This window comes from Neolamprologus brichardi, chromosome 3 (genome assembly GCF_056152115.1).
Source record: "Neolamprologus brichardi isolate AB-2024 chromosome 3, ASM5615211v1, whole genome shotgun sequence".
Classification (NCBI taxonomy): Eukaryota; Metazoa; Chordata; class Actinopteri; order Cichliformes; family Cichlidae; genus Neolamprologus; species Neolamprologus brichardi.
In genome coordinates, this window is record NC_142106.1 from 24,995,261 (window position 1) to 25,021,270 (window position 26,010).

General features: G+C 39.8%; 1 protein-coding gene across 1 annotated transcript in view; it reads left to right on the forward strand.

The window, feature by feature from the left end:
* col4a5 (collagen, type IV, alpha 5 (Alport syndrome)) overlaps positions 1-26,010 on the forward strand; it is a 60,239-nt gene that overhangs the window by 22,972 nt on the left and 11,257 nt on the right. The window contains exons 2-39 of the mRNA XM_087835304.1: positions 2,737-2,793; positions 4,138-4,227; positions 5,396-5,440; positions 5,849-5,893; positions 5,992-6,054; positions 6,174-6,227; positions 6,317-6,343; positions 7,397-7,477; positions 7,978-8,040; positions 8,136-8,171; positions 8,305-8,346; positions 8,458-8,550; positions 9,998-10,051; positions 10,210-10,266; positions 11,202-11,246; positions 11,344-11,397; positions 11,482-11,523; positions 13,451-13,544; positions 13,929-14,213; positions 14,363-14,452; positions 14,640-14,710; positions 14,951-15,142; positions 15,232-15,400; positions 17,539-17,631; positions 17,739-17,843; positions 18,039-18,136; positions 18,466-18,616; positions 18,703-18,816; positions 19,765-19,932; positions 20,356-20,445; positions 20,696-20,842; positions 20,919-21,017; positions 21,109-21,198; positions 21,797-21,936; positions 22,040-22,166; positions 23,001-23,180; positions 23,285-23,335; positions 23,465-23,650. Of these exons, the coding sequence (XP_087691430.1) occupies positions 2,737-2,793; positions 4,138-4,227; positions 5,396-5,440; positions 5,849-5,893; positions 5,992-6,054; positions 6,174-6,227; positions 6,317-6,343; positions 7,397-7,477; positions 7,978-8,040; positions 8,136-8,171; positions 8,305-8,346; positions 8,458-8,550; positions 9,998-10,051; positions 10,210-10,266; positions 11,202-11,246; positions 11,344-11,397; positions 11,482-11,523; positions 13,451-13,544; positions 13,929-14,213; positions 14,363-14,452; positions 14,640-14,710; positions 14,951-15,142; positions 15,232-15,400; positions 17,539-17,631; positions 17,739-17,843; positions 18,039-18,136; positions 18,466-18,616; positions 18,703-18,816; positions 19,765-19,932; positions 20,356-20,445; positions 20,696-20,842; positions 20,919-21,017; positions 21,109-21,198; positions 21,797-21,936; positions 22,040-22,166; positions 23,001-23,180; positions 23,285-23,335; positions 23,465-23,650 (3,688 nt within the window). The remainder of the gene's footprint in view (positions 1-2,736; positions 2,794-4,137; positions 4,228-5,395; positions 5,441-5,848; positions 5,894-5,991; positions 6,055-6,173; positions 6,228-6,316; positions 6,344-7,396; positions 7,478-7,977; positions 8,041-8,135; positions 8,172-8,304; positions 8,347-8,457; positions 8,551-9,997; positions 10,052-10,209; positions 10,267-11,201; positions 11,247-11,343; positions 11,398-11,481; positions 11,524-13,450; positions 13,545-13,928; positions 14,214-14,362; positions 14,453-14,639; positions 14,711-14,950; positions 15,143-15,231; positions 15,401-17,538; positions 17,632-17,738; positions 17,844-18,038; positions 18,137-18,465; positions 18,617-18,702; positions 18,817-19,764; positions 19,933-20,355; positions 20,446-20,695; positions 20,843-20,918; positions 21,018-21,108; positions 21,199-21,796; positions 21,937-22,039; positions 22,167-23,000; positions 23,181-23,284; positions 23,336-23,464; positions 23,651-26,010) is intronic.

The following is a 26,010-nucleotide window of genomic DNA, read 5'->3' on the forward strand; positions in this document are numbered from 1 at the left end:
TTATGAAATTTAAAATGAAAGCATTTTTATTTATTTTTTGTAAATGACTGCTCCTGACCCACCCGCTGCACTTTTACAGCCCTGCTGGGGGAAGTGGCCCACTCTTTTAGGGATCACTGCACAAGTGATTGCCAGGCTTGTTTTTATTTGCAAAAAAAGAAAAAAATATATATATACAGAGATTAATCATTAATAATTAATTGCAAATTCAGTCTGCACATGAGAAAAGGCTTTATTAGGCATGACATACAGGTCAAATAACATTTAGTTTGAAAGTTCACGTCCCACTTACACTAGTACTATAAGAACAAACCAAGTCCAAATCAGCGCTGTTGCTGGTTTAAGTGGACATCTCCAGGTTATTCGAGAGTAGCTGACTGTTTCAGTGATTTTAAGAGCAAGCAAGCTCTGTCATGCTTTTTTGGTTAAATGAGAAAAGAGTGGAGAAAAACAGATGGATGCAGAGAAGGATGGAGCCTGAGCTGCAGGCAAGGGCGTGGGAGAACAGACGGCATTGAGCTGAAGCAGACCAGAGGCTAATTTGGAGATCCAAGGCTTGTAAAAACACCCCCACGCACACAGAGACACACACAGATGTATTTAGGCATGTGTGTGTGTGTGTCTACTGATGATCCCTCTGTGATCCCAGACAGCACTTTGCACCAGTTGTGAGATAAAATCATGCAAATGCCTTGCTTTGGCCTTCATGCAGCTCAGGATAGTAGGACTGTCTTGATTTTTATATAATCAAGGGCATATTATCTACACACACACACACACACTGGAAAGTGGCAAATGTAATGTAAACATGTATGCACTGTTTTTAAATGTGTACACAGAACTGCAAATGGTAAACAGTGTGAGGTTTAATGTGCCAAATATTAATTGTGAAATTCAATTTTATAGCCTTGATTTTTGACCCCAAGCCCTTTCACTTTGTGGAAGTGAAAAATGTCAAGTTAGAAAAGGGGGGAAAGGGTCAGTAACAGACTTGTTTTTTAGTCTTAACAAAAATACATCAAAGAGTTGTTCAAAAAAAAGAAAAATCAAACCTGTTTAGTTTTTATGGGAGTCTATGAGGAGTCACTCTATGGAGTGGATACTAGAGGAGCTGCAGTTCCACGTTGGCTTAATTGTGGGTACTTGATCTTAGTATATTGTATTTCCAGTACACGCTGTATTTGATTGCACATATTGGCAGATGCTTTTCTGATCATCATGGCCCACGATACTCTTTGGAAGACCATGCAATCGCACTGCAGCCAGATCGATATATTGGCAGGGCCGATATTATCGCCCAGCATTAGTTATTTGTCAACCTTTTGGTATCTGAATTTGTAATGGCCAGTAAATGATAATTAAACAAGCTACCAAGTATAATATGAGTTGCATAGCATTCTGTGACTTCCTTGTTGGCAACACATTAGCTGATCCTTATCAGTTTAAAGTAAAAAATGTTACAAATATCACAACAACCTCATATTGCCTGTTTTTCTTAAGCCAACAATCTAAATCACAGGAATGAAATCAGTTTACAATGACAGAAAATCTGCATTATTAAACAGCTAACAGGAGTCAAAAATGTCAGTACATTTTTAAGACATTACTTCAGTTCCTTGCAAAGACTAAAACCTACAGGGAGGAATTTGCTGATAACAATAAGACATTTTTGCATGTTTACTGCCTTTTATTCCAGAATCTTTCTGATTTCTTAGACTTAATGATAAACTGATGAACCAGGAAATGCACTCAGAGTTAGCTGCGTCCCCTCTGTGTCAGTAAAACGAGAACACGGTGAAAAGCGTCAGCTCAAAGATGGACACGAAAACGTTTTTGCAGACACAGAAGAATGTCCGCCTGTCTGTCCTCTCTCGTGCGCTCTCTGCCTCTCCATCTTTCTCACAGCCTGACTGCCTGGCATGCGTGCAATTGATGCCCGTCTGGCATTCACTGTGTCAACAGGCATGGGAAAAGTTAATCAGGAGCTTGGCACTCCCACTCCACCCATCCATCCATCCATCCCTCCCTCCTAGTTTTTCTTAACTCTCTCAGTCTTTGGTCCTTCACAAAAAGTGAATCCAAAGTCTAACGGATGGGAAGAAGTGAAGTATTTTGGAAGATAAACGTGCTCTCTGTGAGATAAAAGCTTTATTTGATTTGAGTTTAGAGTACTGTTTGGCCTCGTCGACCTTGCAGCTGCGATCTCATCAGCAAACAAACCTGCAAGTGAATCCGCTGACCTTGCTGTTCCTCTGTGGGAAGACATGTGCAAAGTGTAATTACGCAGCGCCCCCCGGTGGCATGCCGAAGCACTTGCTGAAGTTTACTAAATTTACTGTTTGGTTTTACAATTCTGGAAAGGAGTTCTGACTGATTTTACATCGCTTAGGCTGCAGATTTGGCAGGAAATTAGGACAAAAAGGAGACATGGCAGACACATTGTCAGAACCCAGAAAGCTGCTTTCTAGCTTTTACCTGCTTCCTCCACACGTTTGATTTGGTGGACTCTTACACTGGATGCCCTTCCTGATGCAACCTCCAAAGTATTTGTGTCTGTTCCTGGGAATCTTTCGCTTGTTATGGAATTGGAAAAAGCGACTTTAGAGCCTCTATTTTCAGAACACTGGAATGTAATTGTTAGTTTTATTCATCGTTGGAAATGTCGCAGATTTTTTTTTGGTTAAGTAAAAGTCCAAACATGCTCATTTCTCTTTCTCTTGTTTTTTTTTTAAACAGGCTTGCCATGGATGTGCAGGATCCAAATGTGACTGCAGTGGAGTGAAAGGAGAAAAGGTAAACACAGTGTCACACAATCACACGTGGGGTGTTACTAGTAACCACCGTGTTGAGAATGTGGGGACACCACAGCCAGTGGGTGTACCCTGAATACTCCCGTCCAATTAATGAACATATGTGTTATTCACTTTGACCTGAAACTTGCGACTGAGGGCACAGAGTTAGGGAGCAAAGGCCCGATTTCTCATAGATTTTCTTACAGTGAAGTCTGTATTTAAGTTGAGTCAGATTAATCACAGGCTGAAACACTATTGCCAAAATAACGGACACGGGTCTTTAAATAATAAATAATGTCACAGAATCATAACACACAGAGATGTAGTAAAGTAGCAGAAATATGAATTGTGATTTTTTTTTAATTTTGTTTCTGTGGATCTTACATTTTGCTGTTGAAGCTCACACATATTTTAAAAGGCAGCCCGGCTCTATTTCCGGCTTTCATCGTGTTGTGTTGCCTGTGATTGTACGAGCTGGATGACGGGAGGAGCTAATGTTTGACAAGATACCAAGACGGGCAAAATTTTCACCTCATTTACGCAGAAAGACCTCGGCTGTTGGGGAACACACTCACACGTTTAATTCAACTCAGTTCAGTTTTGTTCACATAGAGACAAATTAAAACGACTGTCACCTCAAAGTGCAAAGACTCCTCAATAATCGAGAGAAAGCATTCAAGAACTCAAGACAGCAGATTTCATGTTGTGAAATATGTTTTCAGTCCTTCTCAGTACATTTTACTCTCCTCTCATTTCTTTGAATAATAGTCCAATACTGCAGATTTTGGTATCGATCCAATACCAAGTAAACACAGGCTTGTATTGCAGATTCTAATACAGATACTTTTAACGCATAAAGGAAGCTTATGTAGACGGGAGAGCAGTGTCATGATTTATTAGATGAATAATCATTAATTTAACAAAATCAAACACATTTTAATGACCACTACATCACTGGGTCCATAATAATTAGTTAATACAACAAAACACACCTTTCAGATTTTGATGCATTTTGTGGTTTTTGGAGACGTGTAATGTAAATATGCATCTCTCTAAACCATCTGTTGTTTAAATGTGCTACAGGCTATAAATAACTCTGCCTTTCTATTATGACCAGACTGAAATTAAATCTGAAACTTATCTGGTCTTAAACCTCTTAAAATAGGATCAGTTATTTATTCCAACTTAAATGTGCAGAACCACAGAGCCTGCTGAGCAAAAGTTAATGTGCAGCTGTCCAGGTACAGAAGGTCTGAACTGTGTGTAGCTGGAAAAGACACCGAAAATATGATAATTACATTTAAATATGAAACAAATGATTGTTTGACTGTGTCGTTGCTTGCAGGGTGAAAGGGGTTTCCCAGGTTTGACGGGACAGCCAGGCGTCCCAGGATTCCCTGGACCAGAAGGACCAATTGGGCCCAGAGGAGAGAAGGTGGGTTTGTAGGGCAAGGAGACAAGAAGAGAAAAGGAACTGATTTGAACTGAAACTCTGAATATATCAATTTCTGAGACGTGGGTTATTTTCTGACTTTGGATGGTGGCAGTGCATATACAAATGAAAAACAATGAGTCACTGTTACTTCATTGAAATCTGTGCCTGTTCTGCTTGAGTGATTGAGTAAATAAACAGATTAAAAAAAAGATGTTTCAGTTCCACTCCTGCTGATTTTTCTTTGACCTCTTTGGGGGAAAACCCCAACATAAGGCTCTGGGTAACCTTTATGATTTTTTTTTTAGAAACTACTGTCGGTCAACAAACTGACTAAATAATTAGGACAATAATGTGAATAATTGCTAAATATTTAGGTAGTTATGTCATTACATGTATAGATGATGTTTTCCTGCATTAAGCATGTTTCCTGCAAAAGGGTTTGGCCGTCCCCCTGGATAAGTATAAGATACATTTTTGTTTGTCAAAGCATCAAATACAACAGAAAATCCCAAAGACTTCGACGTCTTTGTGTTGTTGAAAGTGATATAATGCTTTTTAACATGCATAAGTGTTAAAATAATGGCTTGCCACTGCCAGGTGGTTGCCATGTAACATGATAATGTTATAATATACTTGTCTATAATTCAGCTTGGTTAATATGAATATGATGTTACTGTAAATTTGAAGTAACACAAAGCATTCAGGTGTTGCAGGTCCATAAACACTACAAATAGGTAGTTTTAGGCTTTTGTTAGGTGGTTGCTAGGCAGGATAATATCAGACGTAGATGAGAACCTTCAGGCGCCGACGCTGCTCACACGCAGCGGTAATCCCGTAAAGGCTCGATTTGAGTGCTTTTACTTCTAAAGCTTTACACAAATCCTGAGCAGTGTTGAATTGATTTTAGCGTATAATCTGGTTCTGATGGTTAACTTTAAGCACAGTTTCATGAGAACACTAGCTTTTATACATTTAGTTTTTCACAGTAGTCCTGTTTGGATATTTACTTAAGTAAAGGACATGAATAAGTTTTCCATTACTTCTACAGTAATACTTCTGTAGATTCATTACTTGGCTGTTACTGGTCTTTGATGCTGCTCACAGTGTGGAGTCAAAGATGATCAGGCTCATCATTAATGATTTCTTGTTTGTTTGTTCTTTCTCTCAGGGAAGTGATGGACCTCAAGGACCAGGTGGTCCAAAAGGAATTAGAGTAAGTAATTCCCCCATTTTTCCTAAAGACTTCATAGGGATTTTGAGCCGTTGCCACAGTGAGAAACATAAGACATGGCTCCATAATTTTATTGATTTCTTTATAGAAGTTTATGAATGTTTATGCTTTTTTAAAAACACAGACACACTCATAAAAGGTAGTTACATTTTTTTAAGTAGGTAAATTTCACCTGTTTTTTTCTTCCCCGTTTAAATAAACAGGATGACTTTTTAGTGCTTTCTCAGCACTGAATAATTTGGGGTTGTAATGCTCTACTTTGGCCAGCAGGTGCCCCCATTTTACCTTATTTATAACAGTCAGCTAGGTCCTGAAAAAACTCAACACTGGATTCTTTTTTTTCACATTTCAACTTTTAAATGACATGTTCTTTTTTCCCCTCTCTATCAGGGACCTCCAGGAACACCAGGATTTCCAGGAACACCCGGACTTCCAGTGAGATATTTAAAGAGCTAAAATAATTAGCTAACTAGCTAACTTAAAATCATGCAGCATTTATGGTTAAACTTCCTGTTTTAATTCCTGTTTATCAGGGTCTACCCGGGCAGGATGGTCCTCCAGGTCCAAGAGGAGTGCCGGGTTGCAATGGAACAAAGGTATCTAATAAAAATGTCTATGATCAATAAAGCAAGTTATAGAAGAGAAATTTCTTAAAGCCAAAAAAGAATGTTGACACTCAGCGTATCTGACTATTTTTTTCCTTTTCCTTTTTTAGGGTGACAGAGGTTTCCCAGGAAGTCCAGGAATCCCTGGGCAGCCAGGACTTCAAGTGAGTCATTACAGGATGAAGTTTGCATTACAGTGATCTGTCTGGTTTTGGTTTGTTTTTTCAAACTTTTCTATTTTACTCGTTTACAGGGTCCACCTGGTCTGCCAGGACAAAAGGTAAAAATCAGCACACACACATTTTGTAACTTTGTTACTAATGCTTTTAATGTTAAAAATTGATAAAAAAATATATATATATATAACTTTATTTTCAAGGTTTGAAATCAATTTTTTAAGTTATGTCCTCCACCAGCTAGAAACAAAAGAAGACCAGATTGTCACTTACTTTCCTATTGTCTCATATTTATAATATAATTTGTATGACAATCAATGAAAATAATTGTTGCATTTAGGTAAAATAATCATTTTAGATCTTAGATCCTTTTAAATCTACTTCTTTGTTATTCTTGTCATTCATTGTTCTGAATTAAAAACATGATATGTCAGCAATTTCTGCACTAATATACAGATTTCTATCTCACTGTAGGCTGATATATCTACAGCTTTAGAAGCACCACACAACTCAGAGGAAGGCTCTAATTTGAAATGTTGACTTGACTGTGCTTTGAGCTTGTTATGGCTGGTAGACCTTAATTTAACTCTTACTTAATGAAGTAAATAAAAATTCCCTTCTCAACTGGGGAAATGTGGAAAAATACATGTGTGGATGTGGGATTTTACAAACAAGCGGGCATGTCCAGGTTTAAAAGGCCAAAGACGGGGTTTTTAAGGAAAGGACCAGGAAGCCCATTACAAATAAATAAACATTACACATTAAAAAAAAAAGTTCTGTTTTGAAAATGAAACCATGGAAAATAATTTTTAAAAAATCACGTATCTTTTATTTATTCATGTAAACAAAAAACACAACACGACAACAAACAAATAAGAGTTTCACTAATTTATTTGTCAGTGTTTGCTGTGAAACACACAGATGTGAAAGCTCTACTCCTGCCTCTTTTTTAGGTTTCTATAAAATCAAATTCTAACATTTTTCTAACTTTTTTTTTTTACTGATGTCAAGTTGAGTTTTTGCTGTATTTGTCCACTAGATGGTGCTGTTTGACATTGTTTGATATTCAGAAGCAACATTTCCTTTTTTCCCCTCAGGTTCTTTCCCTTTATGAAGACAAATGTATATCTGAGCATCTCTTTTTCTTTTCTTTGCAGGGAGACCCAGGTGATGTTATCTCCACCAATCGTTTCGGACAGAAAGGAGCAGTGGGTTTACCCGGTTTGCCAGGAGGTCCTGTGAGTGAAATATTCTCCTTTTAGAAACACTGTGCTGCCAAAGCTAATTTACACATTTAATTAAATTCACATGCAGATTAAAAAAATTTCAAATACGTAAGTCAGAATGATGTGTGTATAAAAAAAACAAGACAAAATGAATGAATGAACAGAACTTGAGCTTTAGATGTCAAACCGGTCTGTTTAATAATGCGACAAATGAAAATCTGTTTAATTTTGATCATTTATAAGCTAAAATATGACCAATACTGATATTATAAACATAAAACCATCACATATCAAGGTGTCTGCTGTATTTATAATTATTTACATTATTTGTTTGTGCTTATGGAAACATTTTTAGAGCTAGGACTGTAATTTCTCACACGCTCACAGAAATGCTCACAGACTCAAACTGAATGAAAGGAAATATGCAGAAGCAAAAGGATGAAAATGTTTGGGTTTTTTTTAACTGTATGTTTTACCAATTGTCTGTACATCTTTTTCCTTTTATGTCACAGGGCCGACCTGGATCTCCAGGTATACAAGGTCCGGTAGGTCCCCCAGGACCCAGAGGCCTTGAGGTAAAGAGAAGCTGCTACAGCGTAAACCTTTTTTCAAGAAAGTTGCACAAATAGCATCAGATTGAAGGCCAACTGTTTCTCGGTTTGTTTCTCAGGGTCGTCCAGGTGCTCCCGGTCCACCCGGGCCTAAGGTGAGATCAGACACTTTGTAACTGATCTTTAGTAAATAAAGACAAAATGATAATACATTTTGAACTATTCTTGGTCATGAAATATACTCCACTGAGCCTGAAGTGACAGCCTCCCTCTGTTTTTTCTCAACAGGGGAATATGGGTTTGAATTTCCAAGGACCCAAAGGAGAAAAGGTACCATAATTGTCACTTTTTTACTAGAGTTATGTTCAGTCTCTGCCTCAAGCTTGTCTTCTCAGAGCTTTTATTGAATTACTAAACCTGCCACTCTTTCCCTGCCCATAGGGTGCACCAGGTTTGCAAGGACCTCCTGGTCCTCCAGGACAGGTTGGGGAGCAAACAAAGCCGGCTGAGACTGAAATTCAGAGAGGAGACAAGGTATAACTATTTTAAAGGCATGAAAGTGGTGAAGTATTCCATTTGCCACAGAAATGAGGACTGACAAGACTAAAATTAGATTTTAAATAGAGAGATTTTACAACGTAGGTTGTTTAAACCAAGTTTAAAACTCAGTATCTCTTGCTGACAGGTGGCAGTCACTCGCTTTATTAACAGATTTTCCATATGTATGAAAAAGGTCATTCATATTTTCCATAATGCATGTATTTTACATTGTATCAAAATGCCTCATCTTGGCAGTACCTAATCATTGCTTATAAAAATGTATTAAATGTGCGTGAACATATATAAAAACCTGTTTACGCCAGAGTAATAAATCACAGCCACATGATGGCAGCAGAGAGTATCTATGCCTGCCAATCACATTTAGTCATTTCATTCAGTAAAGAAATAAAAAACACCAGGTGGGCATTGTGTAAAATGTAAATAAATTGCGTAAACAACGTACCAGATGTTTAACGTTCACACTGCAGGCAAAAGTGCATCAAATCCGACTTTTTTGACCCTGTGCAACCCGTATCCAATCATGGTATGACAGTGTGAACGGCACAAATCCGATATTTTCAAATCCGATCTGGGTCACTTTCGTATGTGGTACTGAATCCGATACATATCCGATGTTTTAGAAAACGACTGCTGTTTGAACAGTCATGTCGCATTAAATCCATCTTTTACGTCACCGACACAAGACAGACGCCAATTATCAGAGACATCGCGAACACTTCCTGGCCATCCCGTGTAGATGTTAGTGAAACTGTTGGGAAGACAACGTTGGAGAAACGTGAACATTTTATTTGTACTGTATAATCTGCAGATTCTCTGCAAAAAAAATTTCTGGCACAACTTCACCTGCTTCCAAGGTTGACCCTGATGAAGGCCACAAGCCGAAACATGTTGGTCTATTATTAAAGTTGTTCATCTTCCCTCAAGTGTTGCTGGAGTTCCTGCTTTGTGTAATCTGCAGATTCTGACAGAAATCTGCAACTATCCTTTGAAGCACCGCTCCTCTCTAAAACAGCAATAAACAGCAATAAGGATCATTATTAGGCCATATGTAAATAACTTTATAACTTAAAGCAAAATTGAGAAACGTAAAGTCCGACACAAGTATTCATATTAAGGCCCATCAGTCAAACAATATTGTTTGCTCTGGGTCTGAACAGAGCACGTTGTGTGTGACGTCTTCTTTTGCGCATGCGGGCCGCTTTGAGGGTTCACACTAGAGCGCGTTTGCTTTCACATTTTATTTGTAGTGTGAACAAGCAGACAAAAAAATCGGATTGGATCAAAAAATCGGAATTGAGCATTAAGACCTGCAGTGTGAACGTAGCCTAATTGACTTGTTATGCCAAACCAGCCAAATAGATTTGGTTCAAACTCTAAACTCGTTCTGCACTGATTCTGATTTTTTCTCTTTATTCTGCAGGGCGACCAAGGACCTCCTGGCCCTCAAGGTGATCCGGGTTTAACGGGACCTCCTGTAAGTATCTCCGGTCCACAGAACCAAATTTACCTCCACACATTAAAAGTCCCTCCAGAAAACAGACAAAACATTTAAGTTGCAAGTTGGAAGAAGTGGAGTATCTAGTGTTCTTGATGGTGACTGTGGTGTATTTATGTCTCTTTATCTCACTGTAGGGTCCCTATGGTGGGCAGAAAGGAGAAAAGGGAGAACCAGGAGAGCCGGGAAAACGAGTAAGTACAGCTCTGGAATGTCAAGCAAATCCTTTCACTAAACTTACGTAATCGCCCCAATGTTGCTAAAATATGTCTGTTGCTCAAAGGTAAACTCAATTCTAAAGCCCTCAACATGTGTACAAGTGCAAGAGTGTCTGGAACCTCATCTCTGACATTTGGTTTAGGCAAAGAGGCCCAACTTTCTCAAACAATCTGACTATTTTACAGGGTTTCTCTCAGCTTTTTTGTGTGTATACATGCAAGTGAAACTTTCTGCAAAGAGGGAACTCTCAAACATATTTGCCAATATTTCAGTTTGTACATGTCAATCCTTCAAGACTGCTAAGACACAGCAGAGCTTGAATTCCTGGGTTGAAGCAGTAAGAAGAGACCAAAGGGGATCTATGACGCAGGGTTCATTTGACTGTTACCAGATTGTATGTTCAGTATGTATTTGTAGAACATGTTCTCCAAGCCTTTTAAAGACATACTGAAACCTTATCAATAAGCCCAAACCTCCGGGTAAACCTTCAAACAGCTCTTCATAGATGTGAATACAGGGTAGTTATGAACACATACACATTATTCTACTGTGCACACAGTCATGAAGTCCGGTGTAACGTTTTGAAATGATGAACAAGACCTTGCAGACACCTATTGACTCCAGTTGCATGTGTTGGGATGTCAACCTGACCACAGGCCTAACTCAATTAAGTGAATGAGTTAAATATTTATATTTAACAGAGGTATGAATGTAATTTTTATTATTGTAAAACTGGACATTTTAAAAAGGGAGTCAATCTCAGAATTGTTGACTCCCTTTGGGAGTCAGCCTCTAGTGGCCACTGGAGGATGTGCAGTTTTTGCCAATTTTGTAATGCTTCAATATTCAACTCTGGAGATGTCCCCGTTGGTGCAAAGCCTGATCACCATGTTTTTCCCCCCTTTTGCAGGGAAAACCTGGCAAAGATGGTGATCCTGGTTCTCCAGGATACCCAGTGAGTTCTGCCAACAAACTGCACAATTTATAATCCTTTTCTAAAATGTCTTATAACCTTTTCCTAACATTCTTGTATTGCTTTTTGTCACATTCAGGGGCCCTCTGGAGAGACAGGCCAGCCTGGTCTTCCAGGGAGGGATGGTGAGACAGTAAGTTTCTTCTGAATATTTTGAATTCTACGAGTCAAACAGTAATGCCATGAACTGTGTAAATATCCCTCTTTCTCATTTCAGGGACAAAAAGGTGATCGTGGATTCCCGGGTCCACCAGGGCAGGTGAATGAGAATTTATATTTCATTATTTGTGGAATATTTGTCTTACACTCTTAGCACCATTTCATTGTCTACTTATAAATACAATGCTGTGCAAATATCCCAAGCCATCCTTCATTTCTTTGTAGTTTGCTTCAAAAATATAAAGAAATTAACCATTTTTCCTTGGATATTGGAGGCTTATTCACTTATTTGTATTTCATTTTGAAAAGTGCCACCAGACTTTGATCCACTGATTCATTATTAGTGAGCCCAAGCACACTGTCAGTGCAGTAAAAGCATAGCTGTCAGAGTCTGCTGCGTGGCAGGCAAGATAAGGACCCAAACGCATGATCACAGGACACAGGAGTGGAATGTAAAATACGATGGACAATATGAGGAAAAATCTAATATCACAATATTTTTTGGCTATATCGCTATACATGATATGTCTTGAGCCCCAACGCTCCCAGTATTGGGGGCAAAAGGGATGAGACCTCTGAATTTCACCTGAAGTTCATATAAACCATCTCTACAACCACTAAACACAATGAAATCGACAAAACAATTAAAAGAGCAGATACATAATTTTGCAAAATGTGCCTAAACACAAACAAGAATCCATGAGGTCACTCAGCTTCATGTAACCAAACCACGACCAAAATTCACTGAACCAGCCGCAAAAGAAGACCGAAAATGTGCTTCACGTTCGATAAACAATAACATGGAATTTTTCTCTGTTCCTCTTGCGGATAGCTGGTAGCTCATTTCACTGGTTTATTTGAAGTTTTCTTTGGTGTGTTAGGAGACATTTGCATATAGATTGCATATGGAGTTTAAGACTTTTCAGCTGGTGGAATAAATTCGTAGTACTGCCACCTTTTGGGCAATGGTCTGACGAGTCTGAATCTCCGGGGTTAGTGATGCATTTGTGGCGTGTGGGAGAAAGAAAACTCACAGTGAATTACATGCAGACAGCTTAATATTTCCATGGCAACCTATACTTGATGGTTACTATACAGTAAGGCTGGGTTTTGATTATCGATTTTCCAAGTAAAATCGATTTTAGGTTGATGCCGATTAATTAAATCCTGAATTGATTTTTAAATATAAATGTATTTTGCCAGAAACTTCAGAATCTCAGGTTAACGCTTTCATTTCAACAACCACCAAACAGCTAAAACAGCAGGTAAACGGATCCCACAAAGACGTAAACACAAAGCGCGGACCCGACGCATCAGAATCAGTGAGATGTTGCCTTTCTCACCCAATGACACGCCGTCGGAGCTAAAAGCCGACATCTCACAGATTCTGATGCTGTAGGTTTTGTCACTCTCCAACCCAAATTAACTGAGCCAGCAGCAAAAGAAGATCAAAAATAAGCTTCACATTTGATAAACATCATCATGAATTCCCTCTTACTTGTGCTTGTGCTTTCTTGTGTACATCAAGAATAGTTTCCCATCTCAAATCTCTATTTTCTGCATTATTTGCTTGCTTGTTATGCACCAGTCTACTGTTGTTTACAGTGCTTTCACCCACTGTTTTTTTTTTTTTAACTGGCAAAAAGAAACGCTAATTTCTACTGTTCAATACAGAAAACATTTAAACTGTGTGTGTGTGATACGAATTACCCTCTCCCAATGGAAAATGAACCATTAAGGATGACTATTCAGTGTACAAAGTCCCCTAGTCCTGCTAAACATGAGAAAACTGTAATTATGAGACTTTTTTTTTACATTTTTAAAAACACAGCTTAAGGAGGTAATATTTATCATAGTCTTTGATTTAGGTCCAATAGTCTGTTGTTGTATTTTATATTTATTCTGCTGTATATTTTTAAATATATTTTTTATTACAAAAAAACATTTAAAGATATTTGCAAAGTTTTGTATAGTTTAGTCCATGTGAGTCTTGTGAAATCACTTAATTCTTTTTAACATCCCATCAGGTGATTGGTGGGCCAATAGGGAATCAGGTGGGGCCTAAAGGTGAACCTGGCTTACCTGGAACACCTGGACTCAAAGGAGACAGAGGAGTACAAGGTGAGCTGAAAACACACAGGCACATAACAAGCATACTTATTATTTGCATTAGTTTTAAAGCTAGTTTATACCGGGTACCAATTTAAGTTCAAAAACAGACATTATAGATGAGATGGTGCAACCTAAATGCACTGGTGTAGGTCTAGAATAACAGATTAAAAATACAATAATACATTTATGGGAAAGGTTGGAATAAATTTAATAATTTAGGGTTACTGAAAAGGAAATAAAGGGATACAATTATTAATTATGTAAATTAGTTAATGGCTCTTCTTTGCTTTTGGCTTTTGGCTGAATAAGACCATTTTTCGAGATTTACTTTTTGATTATCTTTCGCAAAAAAACAAACCAAATAACACTGAAACTTCAACCTCCTTTCTCCAGGTTTGACAGGCCCTCCAGGAGAACCGGGATTCACAGGAACCGGTAGTGGGGGTTTTCCTGGACCTCAAGGTTTCCCAGGAGAGAGAGGTCAGAAGGGAGAGAGTGGCCCCCCAGGAAACTTTCTGCCAGGCCCCCCAGGTCGTGCAGGGTCTCCTGGATCCCCTGGTCCGCCAGGGCCCCGTGGACTTCCAGGCACTTCCTCAGGTCAAGACTGCATACCAGGACTTCCTGGGATTCCTGGTGCACAAGGAGAAAGAGGTTTCCCTGGAGAGATAGGACAGAGAGGTGGGAAAATGTCTAAGATAGAATCAAAATAAATAACTCCTGTCAGATTGCTGAAATATCACCAAATCCCCCCAAAAAGTGCAGAAGACGGTCTCCCCCTGCAGCCTTTTGCAGAAAAAAGTGACATTAATGATCTGATTGTGTTTTAGGTGAGAAAGGTGACACCTGTGTGAACTGCATAGGAAGCGTCAATCCCATCCCTGGACCTCAAGGACCTCCAGGACCTCCTGGATTTCCTGGTAAAACCCCTCCCCCAAAGTTTTGTTTCCATCAGGTGATATTAACAAACTTTCCTGAATCCACAGTAGCAGATTAAAATTGCTTGGTGGTCCTTCAGTAATGACATTAAATGTGACAATAAAGACGCCAAAGTTTAGTAGACCTCAGGACAGATGTCTTTATGGTCCTTCTTTTTTTCTTCATCAGGACCTCCTGGCACCCAAGGTTTCAAGGGAGACACAGGTTTTCCAGGAACACCTGGCTCTGTCGGCCCCAGCGTGAGTATTCTTACTTTTCCTTTCTGAAAGTGGTGATTATCATTGTGGAACTGATATAATTAATGTGTTGCTCACGATTTTTTTTCATCAGAAAAATACAAATTGATTCTGTTCATCTGGACGTAGAGTTTTAAGTTTTTCCGACTGCAAAGGCTATGTCAGGGTGAACTGAATCAATTTTGGGGGATTTCCTTACCTGGATGATTGAGCATCAAGACATCTTACTTGTTTCCTTTCCAGGGTCCTCCTGGTGCTCAAGGTCCTCCCGGCCAAAATGGAGAGAAGGGAGATCCAGGGGATCCCATCAGAGTTAATGGTTTGAGGGGAGAGAAGGGTGACACTGGCTTCCCTGGACCACCTGGTCTGCCCGGTCTGGACGGGGCGCCTGGTCGTGACGGAGCCCCTGGGTCTCCTGGGCCTAAAGGAGCTCCTGTGAGTGACTTCCACTCAGTCTGTTTATTATTTATCTGAATTAACCCAAACCCCTCTAACCCCAACTAATGTATTTGCAACTGTGACAGGGCTCATTGTTGGTGAAAGGAGAAAGAGGCCTCCCCGGTGAGCCAGGTTTCCCTGGTAATCCAGGAGACAGGGGTCCCCCAGGTCTTCCTGGCTTTGGAAATCCAGGACCTCGTGGAGAGAGAGGTATCCAGGGTGTCTCAGGAAGACCAGGACCTGTTGGTGCACCAGGTAAAAAAAAAATATATATAGATAGATAGATAGATATTCAATGAGAGCTACTGTGATGAAATACAAGTTAGTCATTCATAATAAAATAAACAAAATTACCTGATGTGTTGTGCTGTAGCATTTCCAGGGAGCGATTATTATAGGCCCTTGTGGGTCTTCCTGCTCAAGAATTTCAACCCATTACAGCATAGTGTGTTACCAGCAGTGATGGGAATAGCGGCGTTACAAGTAACGGCGTTACTAACGGCGCTACTTTTTTTAGTAACGAGTAATCTAACTAATTACTATTCCTATCGTTACAACGCCGTTACTGTTACTAACAAGAAAATGCGGTCCGTTACTATTTTTCAACAAACAGACGGTTGAAACTGTGTTCAGTTTACCGCATCTTATATCAGTTGCACGGAAGTAGCTGTAAGTAATCTGGACGCTACAGCTTTAAGCAGCTGCGCAATGAGGCGACTGCTGTCTCCAGGTAGAAACAGGAGTGATACACCTGCTGCTGTCAGACCTGCAGGTATCAGGTTGTGATGTTCTCCTTTATAGTGGCACAAATAATTTGTGTGGCATCTTATTGAATGCAGAACAGCTGATTGTTCTGTAAATAGTTTGAAATGTTTTTTTTAAAATCAAGGTAAAAGGTAGATGGATGCAAATAACTTTGTTGTTTGCAAAACTTGTGCATAGGATTTTAAAACTGACCATTTATATTTGCATTTAAAAGTTATGAAATATGATTCATTAAACATGTTTGTGGTTGTTACAGTAAAAAATATAACTTTTTCTACTCTGATTTTATGTTTTTTGCCTGATTTTAGGTCAATTGTGTTAATACAGTATGTCAAAATGAAAACATAACTGTAAATTCAGACACGTGAGGTTGTGTTGAAAAGGATGATACCAAACAAGGCAAAGCAAATTGATTGATAGTTAATTTATTTCAACCATGTAAACAATATACAGGTACATTTAGAAAAGAAAATAAGAGAGAAAAAATACTATGCAAAAGTCAGTACATTTCAATATTGCTACCATTCATATTCATTTACATGTTGAAAGGGAGTGGGAAGAAGTAAACACTTATTTAATCCCACCCCTTTGCCATAAGTTATTATATAGTAGTTTTTACCTTTTAAAATAGTTTTTAAAGGTAAAATGTGGAGGGAAAATCAAAAGTAGTTAAAAATGGCCGGTTATACCCTGGACCCCAGAGGGTTAAACGTAACGCAGTAGTTACTTTTCAAGTAATTAATTACTTTTAGAATATTGTAACTCAGTTACTAACTCAGTTACTTTTTTGAAGAAGTAACTAGTAACTATAATTAATTACTTTTTCAAAGTAACTTGCCCAACACTGGTTACCAGTGGTGTTTGGTGACTTTGGCCCCAACTGCCTTCAGATCATTAACAAGCTCCTCCTGTCCTGTAATCAATCACCGTTCTTATAATCATCCTTGCCCCTTGTGTTGAGCTCCAGACTGAGGTTGATTTCCTCCATTTCCTAATAATCACCAACAATTAATATAACACTTTAGCCCATTCGTCCTTTGATGGTCGTTTCGTCTTGCCCATGGTGATGGAAAGGTCGGAATGGAAAATTTAGATTCTGTGGACAGGTGTGCTTTATACACAAAATAAGCTCAGATCAGCTGTATCTTATTTATTGACCGTAATCCGTGTGCACATGGGCACACACCCAACCATAGGAGCCAGAATTCTGTTTGACTTCTAGGAGGATCAAATACTTATCTCCCCCACTGTACCTTACCAAATTAGACCAGTGCCGTGTCTCACAACACAGCAGAGTAAATTATATGTTGATCTAATTTATATTTTCACATTATTTATCTCTGAGGTTCTAGCTATAAATAAAGTCGAGCTATAGCTTGAGTTGGAACATACTGTTCATTGCATCAAAAAGGTTTTTTTCCACATCTTGCCCAAAATCTCCTGTAGAGGTCTTAATACTGAACTTTGAAAATTATTTTACTTAAGTTACCATAAAGAAAACATAGCAAAATAGAATGGACATAGATTTTTCCCACAGGCTATTTGACATCCATTTCATGTCCAATTGTTCTGCTGTCTGCTCACTGAAAGCATCCAACCTTTTATCTGTGCATTTTGTCATCACGAAGGAACTAAGGGTGAACCTGGTCAGACAATGACAGAGAAAGGGGGCAAAGGAGAAAGAGGTCGGGATGGCGAGCCTGGGCAGCCTGGTTCACCAGGTACACGAGTCACTATTTTGTTGTAAAATAATATACTTTCCATTCACAGTATCTAAAGTAACATACATGCTGCCTGATTGCCTAATTTGGTCATTTCCCTTTGTCAGGTGTACCAGGTCAGCCTGGACAGCCTGGTTTTCCCGGTTTATCGGGAGCGAAGGGTGAACCCGGAATCCCAGGCATTGGACTGCCAGGACCTCCAGGACCAAAAGGCAAAGATAGCGATAAACAGTTCTCTATCTGTCTTCCTTTGCTCTTTCTACCTCTGCTTTTTTGTCTTCCTTTGTCCACTTCTATTTACATTTTCTTCTCTTTATCAACTTCTTCTGAGTACTTCCTTACATACTCTCTGCTTTTTGTATCATTGTTACCTTCTTCATCTCACACTCACTTCTTTCCTCCTCCAGGATTCCCGGGTGTTGGCGGGCAGCCAGGAGCCCCTGGAGGATCAGGAAGACCAGGGATAGATGGACGTCCCGGTGAGCTGGGATTTCCTGGACCAAAGGTGTGTGTATATATATGTTTTAATATATTTAATGGATAATTGTGAATACCAATTTTACTAACATTATTATCTGTAGAAGGTTAAAATAACAAGGATAAAATAATCCTTACAATTTGAAAATGACAGCTTTTTTTATATTAAGCAATTTTCTCTAAGCAACACATGTCCCCACGAACCTTATTTAACTGAACACATTTTTGTGATGACTATGGCTCATAGTTTTTGTTATGCATTAGTAGCTTTCATTAAATGCCTCTTGTTCTGTCCTAAACTGTACTGTTCGTCCCTCCCTGTGTGCCCGACGCTCTTTTTGGTTATATGTGTGACAGGGTGAACCTGGTCTTGGACTTCCTGGTCCTCCTGGTTTAACGGGTGCACCAGGCCCTAAAGGTTCCATTGGGCCTAAGGGAGATCCTGGTTTCCCTGGTAACCCCGGTTTGTCAGGACGGCCTGGAGCTGATGGAGCTCCAGGATTCAAAGGTACTCTTTAGATTGTGTGATTGTTTTAGAACAAAATGACACCAGGCCAGAACTTTGAGCTGACACTTTATCCTCTGTCTGTGCAGGTGAGCCTGGTACACCTGGTACACCTGGATCTCGTGGCCCCCCTGGACCCCCCTCTTTTGGTGGAACGGGCCCACCAGGTGTCCCGGGACCTCCGGGCCCAATGGGACCACCAGGTAAGTCACATAAGGTTTGGCTGAAAAGAGAAAACTCAGCATTACAGAATATCCATTCTACCGTCAGCAGTTTAAGCTGTTAGACATAATCTGATCTCTATGGCTCTGTCTCTGGGCTCTCCTGCTAGTAGGATATGCAGGAGACACCTCATCCAGATGGATTTTAGTAGTTATCCCAGGCAGATAACAAGAGCAGGAACATTGCTCAACCCTATTTCTATAATTTGACTACTTCACTTTCAGGCTCAGCTCTGACAACCAGACGTCACATTAGTCTATCTGTCAGTCTTTAGCTTAGAGTTTCCTCCACTCTAGAACGTAACCCAGAATTCTTGAACCCCTTTACTTGGAGCAATAACTCACTGCCAGCCAGAAGTAGGGAATCTACTGTACAGCTGAGGTTCTACATGGCCTCAGACTTGAAAGAAATAATTCTCATCCTAGCCACTATTACAAATCACGCTGGTGCAAGATGGAGTTCACTGATCGGTGGTGTTTCTGAAGCCATAGGATCAGAAACACTCTGCTCCTTAGCTGTGCCCAGAGGATCCAATGTTCTCCAGTCTGGAGACTGTAAGTCTAACTTACAATATGACCCAAACCCTGATTATTAGAACAAAGGGACTGAATAGCTTGTAACATTGGGCGCCAATACTTTATTCTTCCAAAATGCTTCCCACAGGTTAGGGGTGTGGTCATATACCCAAAGCACACATAGAGCAAACTCTATGTATATAAACCCTGGAGCTGAACCACTCCTTCCTACTTTCCAAATCCAGAAGCACTGTTTCCAATATTGCAGAAGTGTGAACCAGTACAACCCCTCAAAATCTTGACCGCCCAGGGGAGTGGAGAGTAAAAATGTTTGTCTTCAAATTGTTGTTAACCTGACAGTTCAAATGTTGTCCCTAAAGGAAAAGAGGACAGTCATAATAATCATCTTTACAGGGCTGCCAGGATCAGATGGTCCAAAAGGAGACCCTGGCCCTCCAGGTCTAGACATCCCAGGCCCACCAGGAGACCCAGGGGCTCCAGGTTTTCAAGGTCTTCCAGGTCCTATTGGAACCCCAGGCCCACCTGGAGGACCTGGTCGCGATGGTTTGCCTGGCTTGCCAGGTAAGCTGTCACTCTTCAATCATCGAAATATGGCTGTAAATGAATAACATTAGCTATATTGGTATCATGAAAAGCAATAAAAAGCATTATATGTCACAAGTTGATAAAGCAAAGGACAAAAAGCTGTCATGATGACACTATGCAGTCGATCATTTAGAGCATTTACTAACTACAAAAAGACTGGCTGAATGTCTGCATGACTTAGTATAAAGGCAGCTTGTAGGCTAGCTAATTGTTTTTAGCTCAAAAGTTATCAGAAAATCTAAATCTGACCAGCAAAAAAGTTAATAAGGTACCAATTAGAAACAGTTGACTAAATGATAATAGACATTTTTATGTTATTTGTATGTAATTAAATATTTACTTTTTTGGTTTATTGATTATTCTAACTTTCTCTCCTCTGTAATGCCGGCCTCGCTGCAGGTCAGAAAGGAGACATAGGTCCCACTGGACCTCCAGGACCTACTGGAGGACCGGGAGCCCCAGGAGGACCCGGTGCTCCTGGATTTAAAGGTACTGACACACTCCATACTTACCTCAAAAATCATGTATGATAACACTTATTGTTATAAATTGACATATGCAGAATGATAATTTTTCCTACAGCAAAAAATCTATTAAAAACCTGGAATCTGGTTGAAATAATATAAAGAATATGAAGTAATTTATCATTTTCAAGTAAATTGTGTCCTCTGTTGTTGGTATAATTGGATTAAAAGTATGCAGCTACTCATGAAAGGGTCTGCCTGATGCATCTACACAGGTGAACCAGGATTTTCAGGTAGAGACGGCGGACCTGGTTCTCCTGGTGCTAAAGGAGAGAGGGGAGACATGGGCCTCCAGGGACCGCCAGGACCCAGTGTTCCATCGCAGCTCTTAAAGGGACAAAAAGGAGATCCTGGACCTTCAGGTAGAGATGAAAACATTTTCACTGCCCTCAAAGAGTAAAACGTTTGAGTTAAATCTTACATATTGGTTTTCTACAGGTGGAACAGGTTTTCCGGGTCCAAAAGGTGCTACTGGTCTCCCTGGTGACCCTGGGTTTCCAGGAACAGATGGCAGTCCCGGCCGCCTTGGACCTCCAGGTATGAATTCACCCCTAATGCATACATACTAAGTACATACATAAATACAGACAGAAACAGATTTTTAACATGCTATTTCATTTTTTTGCAGGTCCTAAAGGAGATTCTGGTCGCCCAGGAGGTCCAGGTATCCCTGGGTCTCCAGGACCTAAAGGCCAAATGGGAGACATGGGAATCCCAGGTGCTTTTTATCAAAACTTTGGTCCTTATTGCTGTACATGTTAGTAATTAAAGGCCAGGGTTGTGTGTCGAAATATGCCTATACAAATTAATATCCTTCAGGTCTACACTTTGTTTATTAAATGTTGTAACTTGCTATAGAGCAACAGACTTAAACCGGCATTCTTTCTAACTGCCAGCAGGAGGTGACTTGTTTGGCAGATAAGTTTAATTTAATTGAAGCCTTAATAAAATGTGCTCGCTTATCACTTGATTTAATAAATCATGATGATCATTTTTATTTGATTTTTCAACTATCATTTCATGTAGAGGACATAAATGACAAATAAAGAAACAGGGTATGTTTTTTTTTAAATATAGTGTTTACATAGTATCCTTGTATTATTAGTCCCACTTTCATATACTCTGGCTTTCAAAGCAAGATGGTGGTGCCCAAAGTTCTGAAAACCTATATTGGTTGCCCACAAACCAATGATGCACTGGTGTGTTGGTTAGTGCTACTAAGGAAGAGAATACCTGATTCTGTATCTTAATGACATTCTTTTTTTCAAACATTTGTTAAACTTTATTTGCTACTTATCCCTTTAATGAACACACAGGACCACCAGGGCTGAAAGGTGTATCAGGAGTGTCGGGTATACCAGGATCCCCAGGACAGCCAGGATCACCTGGTAACCAAGGACCCAAAGGTGAGCCAGGTTCTGCTGGCGTCGGACCACCTGGACTAACCGGACAAAAGGTGCATAATCCAACCACTCAGATTTCCTGGTAAAAAAGACAAATATTATTATTATAAATAATATTTTGGTGCACATTAAAAGTTTTTGTTACATCCTTTGTAGGGTGATCCAGGCCTGCCAGGGTACCCAGGAAATCCAGGCCTAAAAGGAAACCCAGGATTACCAGGTCCCACAGGTGGGACGGGAAGACCAGGCGATAAAGGTGACCCCGGACTCCCAGGATTCCAAGGTAAGTCTGATCATAACAGATGTAGAAAAGAAGAATGAAAAGCTGAAATAAGTTGCTGATATTAAACTGCAAATGCATTGCATTAGCAAGAGTATAGAACTTGACTGCATGCTGAAGTGTCAAACCCTAACCCTACTTTAAGTAAATGTAAAATGTTCCAAAAGTATTTGGAAAAATGTACTTCTAAAAGTACTTTTATTTACCATGTTCATTCACTCATGAGCTGCTGTAACATGAATCAAATGGCTGAATTGCCACCTCAGCATGCAGTCAAGTTCTATAAGAGTCTTGCTAATGACCTACTAATTGTATTCAGGTGTGTTGCAGCAGGAACACAGTTTCAGGACACCGGCCCTCGAGGACCGGAGTTTGAGAACCCGGCAGTATTTTATCTATTAAAGATACAATTATACATTTTTAAAGGCAATAAGAAAAAAAAACTGCATTAAAATACAACACAATTAATGGTTCTGGCTGGTAAATCTGGAGAGGGTGACACGTTTTTGCCTTCACTGGACCAAAAAAAGTTTAAAAAAAAGGAGTCGACTTTGAGAATTCAAGGAATTAGAGAAGGAGTCTGTCACGTTACCATTTCAAGCATTTAGAAAAATCAAACCTTGGATGAGAGACTTTGGTCAGTCACATGTATTTTATATCAGAGTGAAGAAGGAATTTTATCCTGATAATTTATTACTAATATTACCTTTATTTTACCAGGAATTCCCTTTGAGGTGGCAGTATCGTATGTTGATCATGATCAGTTTTTGTGTTAATGGGACTTCTTTTCATTGAAGCAAAGCAAGGGTCGATCTTTTCTTTCTACTCTCCTGTCAGGTCCTCCTGGTATCCCCGGTCCTAAGGGTCTTGACGGTGTGCCCGGTACCCCAGGTAGCTCAGGAGCTCCAGGTAGACCAGGAGAGCCTGGTCCACAAGGACCGTCTGGTCCACCAGGAGAGAAAGGTCAGGCAGGTCGCGATGGGATTCCAGGACCAGCTGGAGTCAAAGGAGAAGCAGGTGAGTCACAGGGCATCTACAGAAACTGTAATTTTGCTGTACATTCAAAATTACTTTCCGTTGTGTTACTCAAAAATAAATATTTTCATTACTTTTCCCTCCAGGAATTCCAGGTTACGGTGGTCCAGGTCCTGCTGGAAGTCCAGGACTGCCAGGTGAATTACCACCACCTGTAGTACATATATATCCATACCTGTGTATTCTTTATTGATTTTGTGCTGGTTTTGCAGGTTAGTTACATTTTTTTTCTCAGCATTCTCTAATTTGTCTCTCTGTGTGCTAAGGTATCAAGGGAGACCCAGGTCCTCCTGGTGTTACCGGCAACCCTGGTTTTCCCGGCCCTAAAGGAGACCCAGGCTCACCTGGTGGCCCTGGTGAACAAGGTGCCCCTGGCTTTTCTGGGCCTGCTGGGCTGTCTCTGCCAGGCCCTAAAGGTGCCACAGGACCCCCTGGATTACCTGGAAGAGCAGGTAAGGGACTTGGACAGTATTTATCACCACATATAGTATTAGAATTTGCTGCCTGGTTTTCAGATGATTATTGTATTAATAATAACTATACTGTGTAATCAGTGATCAGAGAGAGGATTCTTCCGTTCTTACCCATAAACATAATGTTAACTTTGAAAAATCAGCCTCACTGCATTTGACTGCATCACAAGACTTGCAGGAAAATGGCTGTACAACCAATTGGCCCATAGGCATCACAGATTACTTGATTCTTTGGATATCTCTGTTGAATAATGCTTCCCTTCAGTGTAAAATGTTTGATTTAAAGGTAAGACGAATAAATTACTATGAAATCAATCAACCATCCACAAGTCTTGTCACACCAATGGGCCACTTCCTGTAAATAAAAAGCTGTGGGACAAGTACATTAAAAGAAGAATGTGTTTCGACTTCTTTATATGGGCTTAAATAGGATATTGCTAAAACCTAACCCAACCACTGGTGGATTGCTGGTGAAATGCTACAATGTAGACAAACTAGACAACATGGTTTGGACATACCAGCCTGTGGTTCCCAGTTCAGAACCACTAACCCAATCCTGTAGGGAACCACAGAAAACCAGACAGCAAATGGCAGAATCTCCACTTTAAACGTGAACGCTTCCATCTCCTTGATTTGCATGGGAGATTGTTGCACCAATCAAACCACCAGTATGAGAACCAACACACCTGTCCGATTATTGTCAACCTCACCCTGGTCTCATGAGTAAATGTTAGTGTTCTCCTCCTTCACCTCATCACACACCAATCACTGTTTGCCTCTGGGGTTATGACTACGTCCCAAAAAGTGCATGTGTTTATGCCACAGTGTTGTGTCTTCATCATCATCCAAAAATGTTTTTATTCACAAAACAATACGCCCTCATGTCTCCTCACCCCCTTGTCCTCTTCTCTTGGTCTGGTCATTGGCAAAGCTGTAATCCATTCATCTCTCCACAGCACTGAATCGTGTGTATTTGTGTGTGTTTGTCCTCTAATGTGACCATTGTGATCAGTGTGTGTCTTTGTATGTTTGTGAACCATTCTGAAGAAAAGAGAACTTCAAACAAGTATAGCAGACACAAACCAAAATCTCTGATTCAGTCAAGAATCTGTCATTAAAGATGTTTTGATGACGACAAAAATACTGCTGCTGCAGTAATTCATTTACCCTGTTAGCATAAAGAGCAAAAACTCTTTGATTCTGGATAAGAGCTGTCGTTGGTTTGTTTCTGGCTTTGCTGCCATATTTTGGTTTTGTCTCACCAATCAGCCATCTGCATGGACACTGTTCATCCCGACAGAAGCACACATGCGTGTGTGTGTTTATACACACTGAGAACAAGTCTTATACAGTGCTGGAAAGAGTGGACTCTCCTGACAAACCCTTTCAGAAAAACATCCCTGTTTTTAACTTTTTCTTCTTCTATTTTTTAAAGATACTTTTTGGTTTAAAAATGATTCTCAAGTTCATGGAAGCATCTGTAATAACAGGCAACCGAAACAAATTTGTAGCATTGTGATCTTTCTTTATGTAAAAAAAAAGATAAAAGTAGATGTGCAGGTTTTATTTATACTTATCAGCCGCTTTATTAGGTACACCAATTCAACTAATCAGCCGATGGCGGCAACTCAATGCGTTTAGCATGTAGGCATAGTTGAAAGTTTAAAGTATGCATCAGAATGTGGAAGAAATTTAATTTAAATGACTTTAAATGTGGCATGGTGGTTGGTGCCACATAAGTATTTAAGAAACTGATAAACTTCTGGGGTTTTCCCACACTGCCATCTCCAGGGTTTACGGTTTCTCCTGAAAAAGAAAAATATCACTGGAAATGGTTTGATGTCACAGGAGGGTCAGTTTGATTTGAGTTGATAGGAAGGAAAAAGTATCTTAAATGACCACTTGTTAAAACCAAGGTATGCAGAAGAGCATCACTAAATACACAATAAAGAGAAAACCTTGAAGCAGATGGTCTACAGCAATAGAAGACCATACTGGGTGACTTCTGTCACATAAGAACAGGAAACCGAGGTTACAGTTCAGATAGATTCACCAATATTGGAAAACAGAAGATCAGAAAAACACTGCTTGGCTCTTGATTTCTGCTGCAGACTTCAGGTAGTAGGGTTAGATTTAAAAAGTACGCAACATGAAACTATGGATTCATCCTGACTTTATCAACAGTTCAGGCAGCTCTGAAGGCTCAAAGGGGTCCAACCCAGTACTAGCAAGGTGTAACTAATAAGCGGCAGTGAGTGTATATTTACTGGAAATCACCCATTATTTAAAAGCCACATCTTTTGAAAGCAATTGTCAGAACCAACTGTTATCCAGCCCTG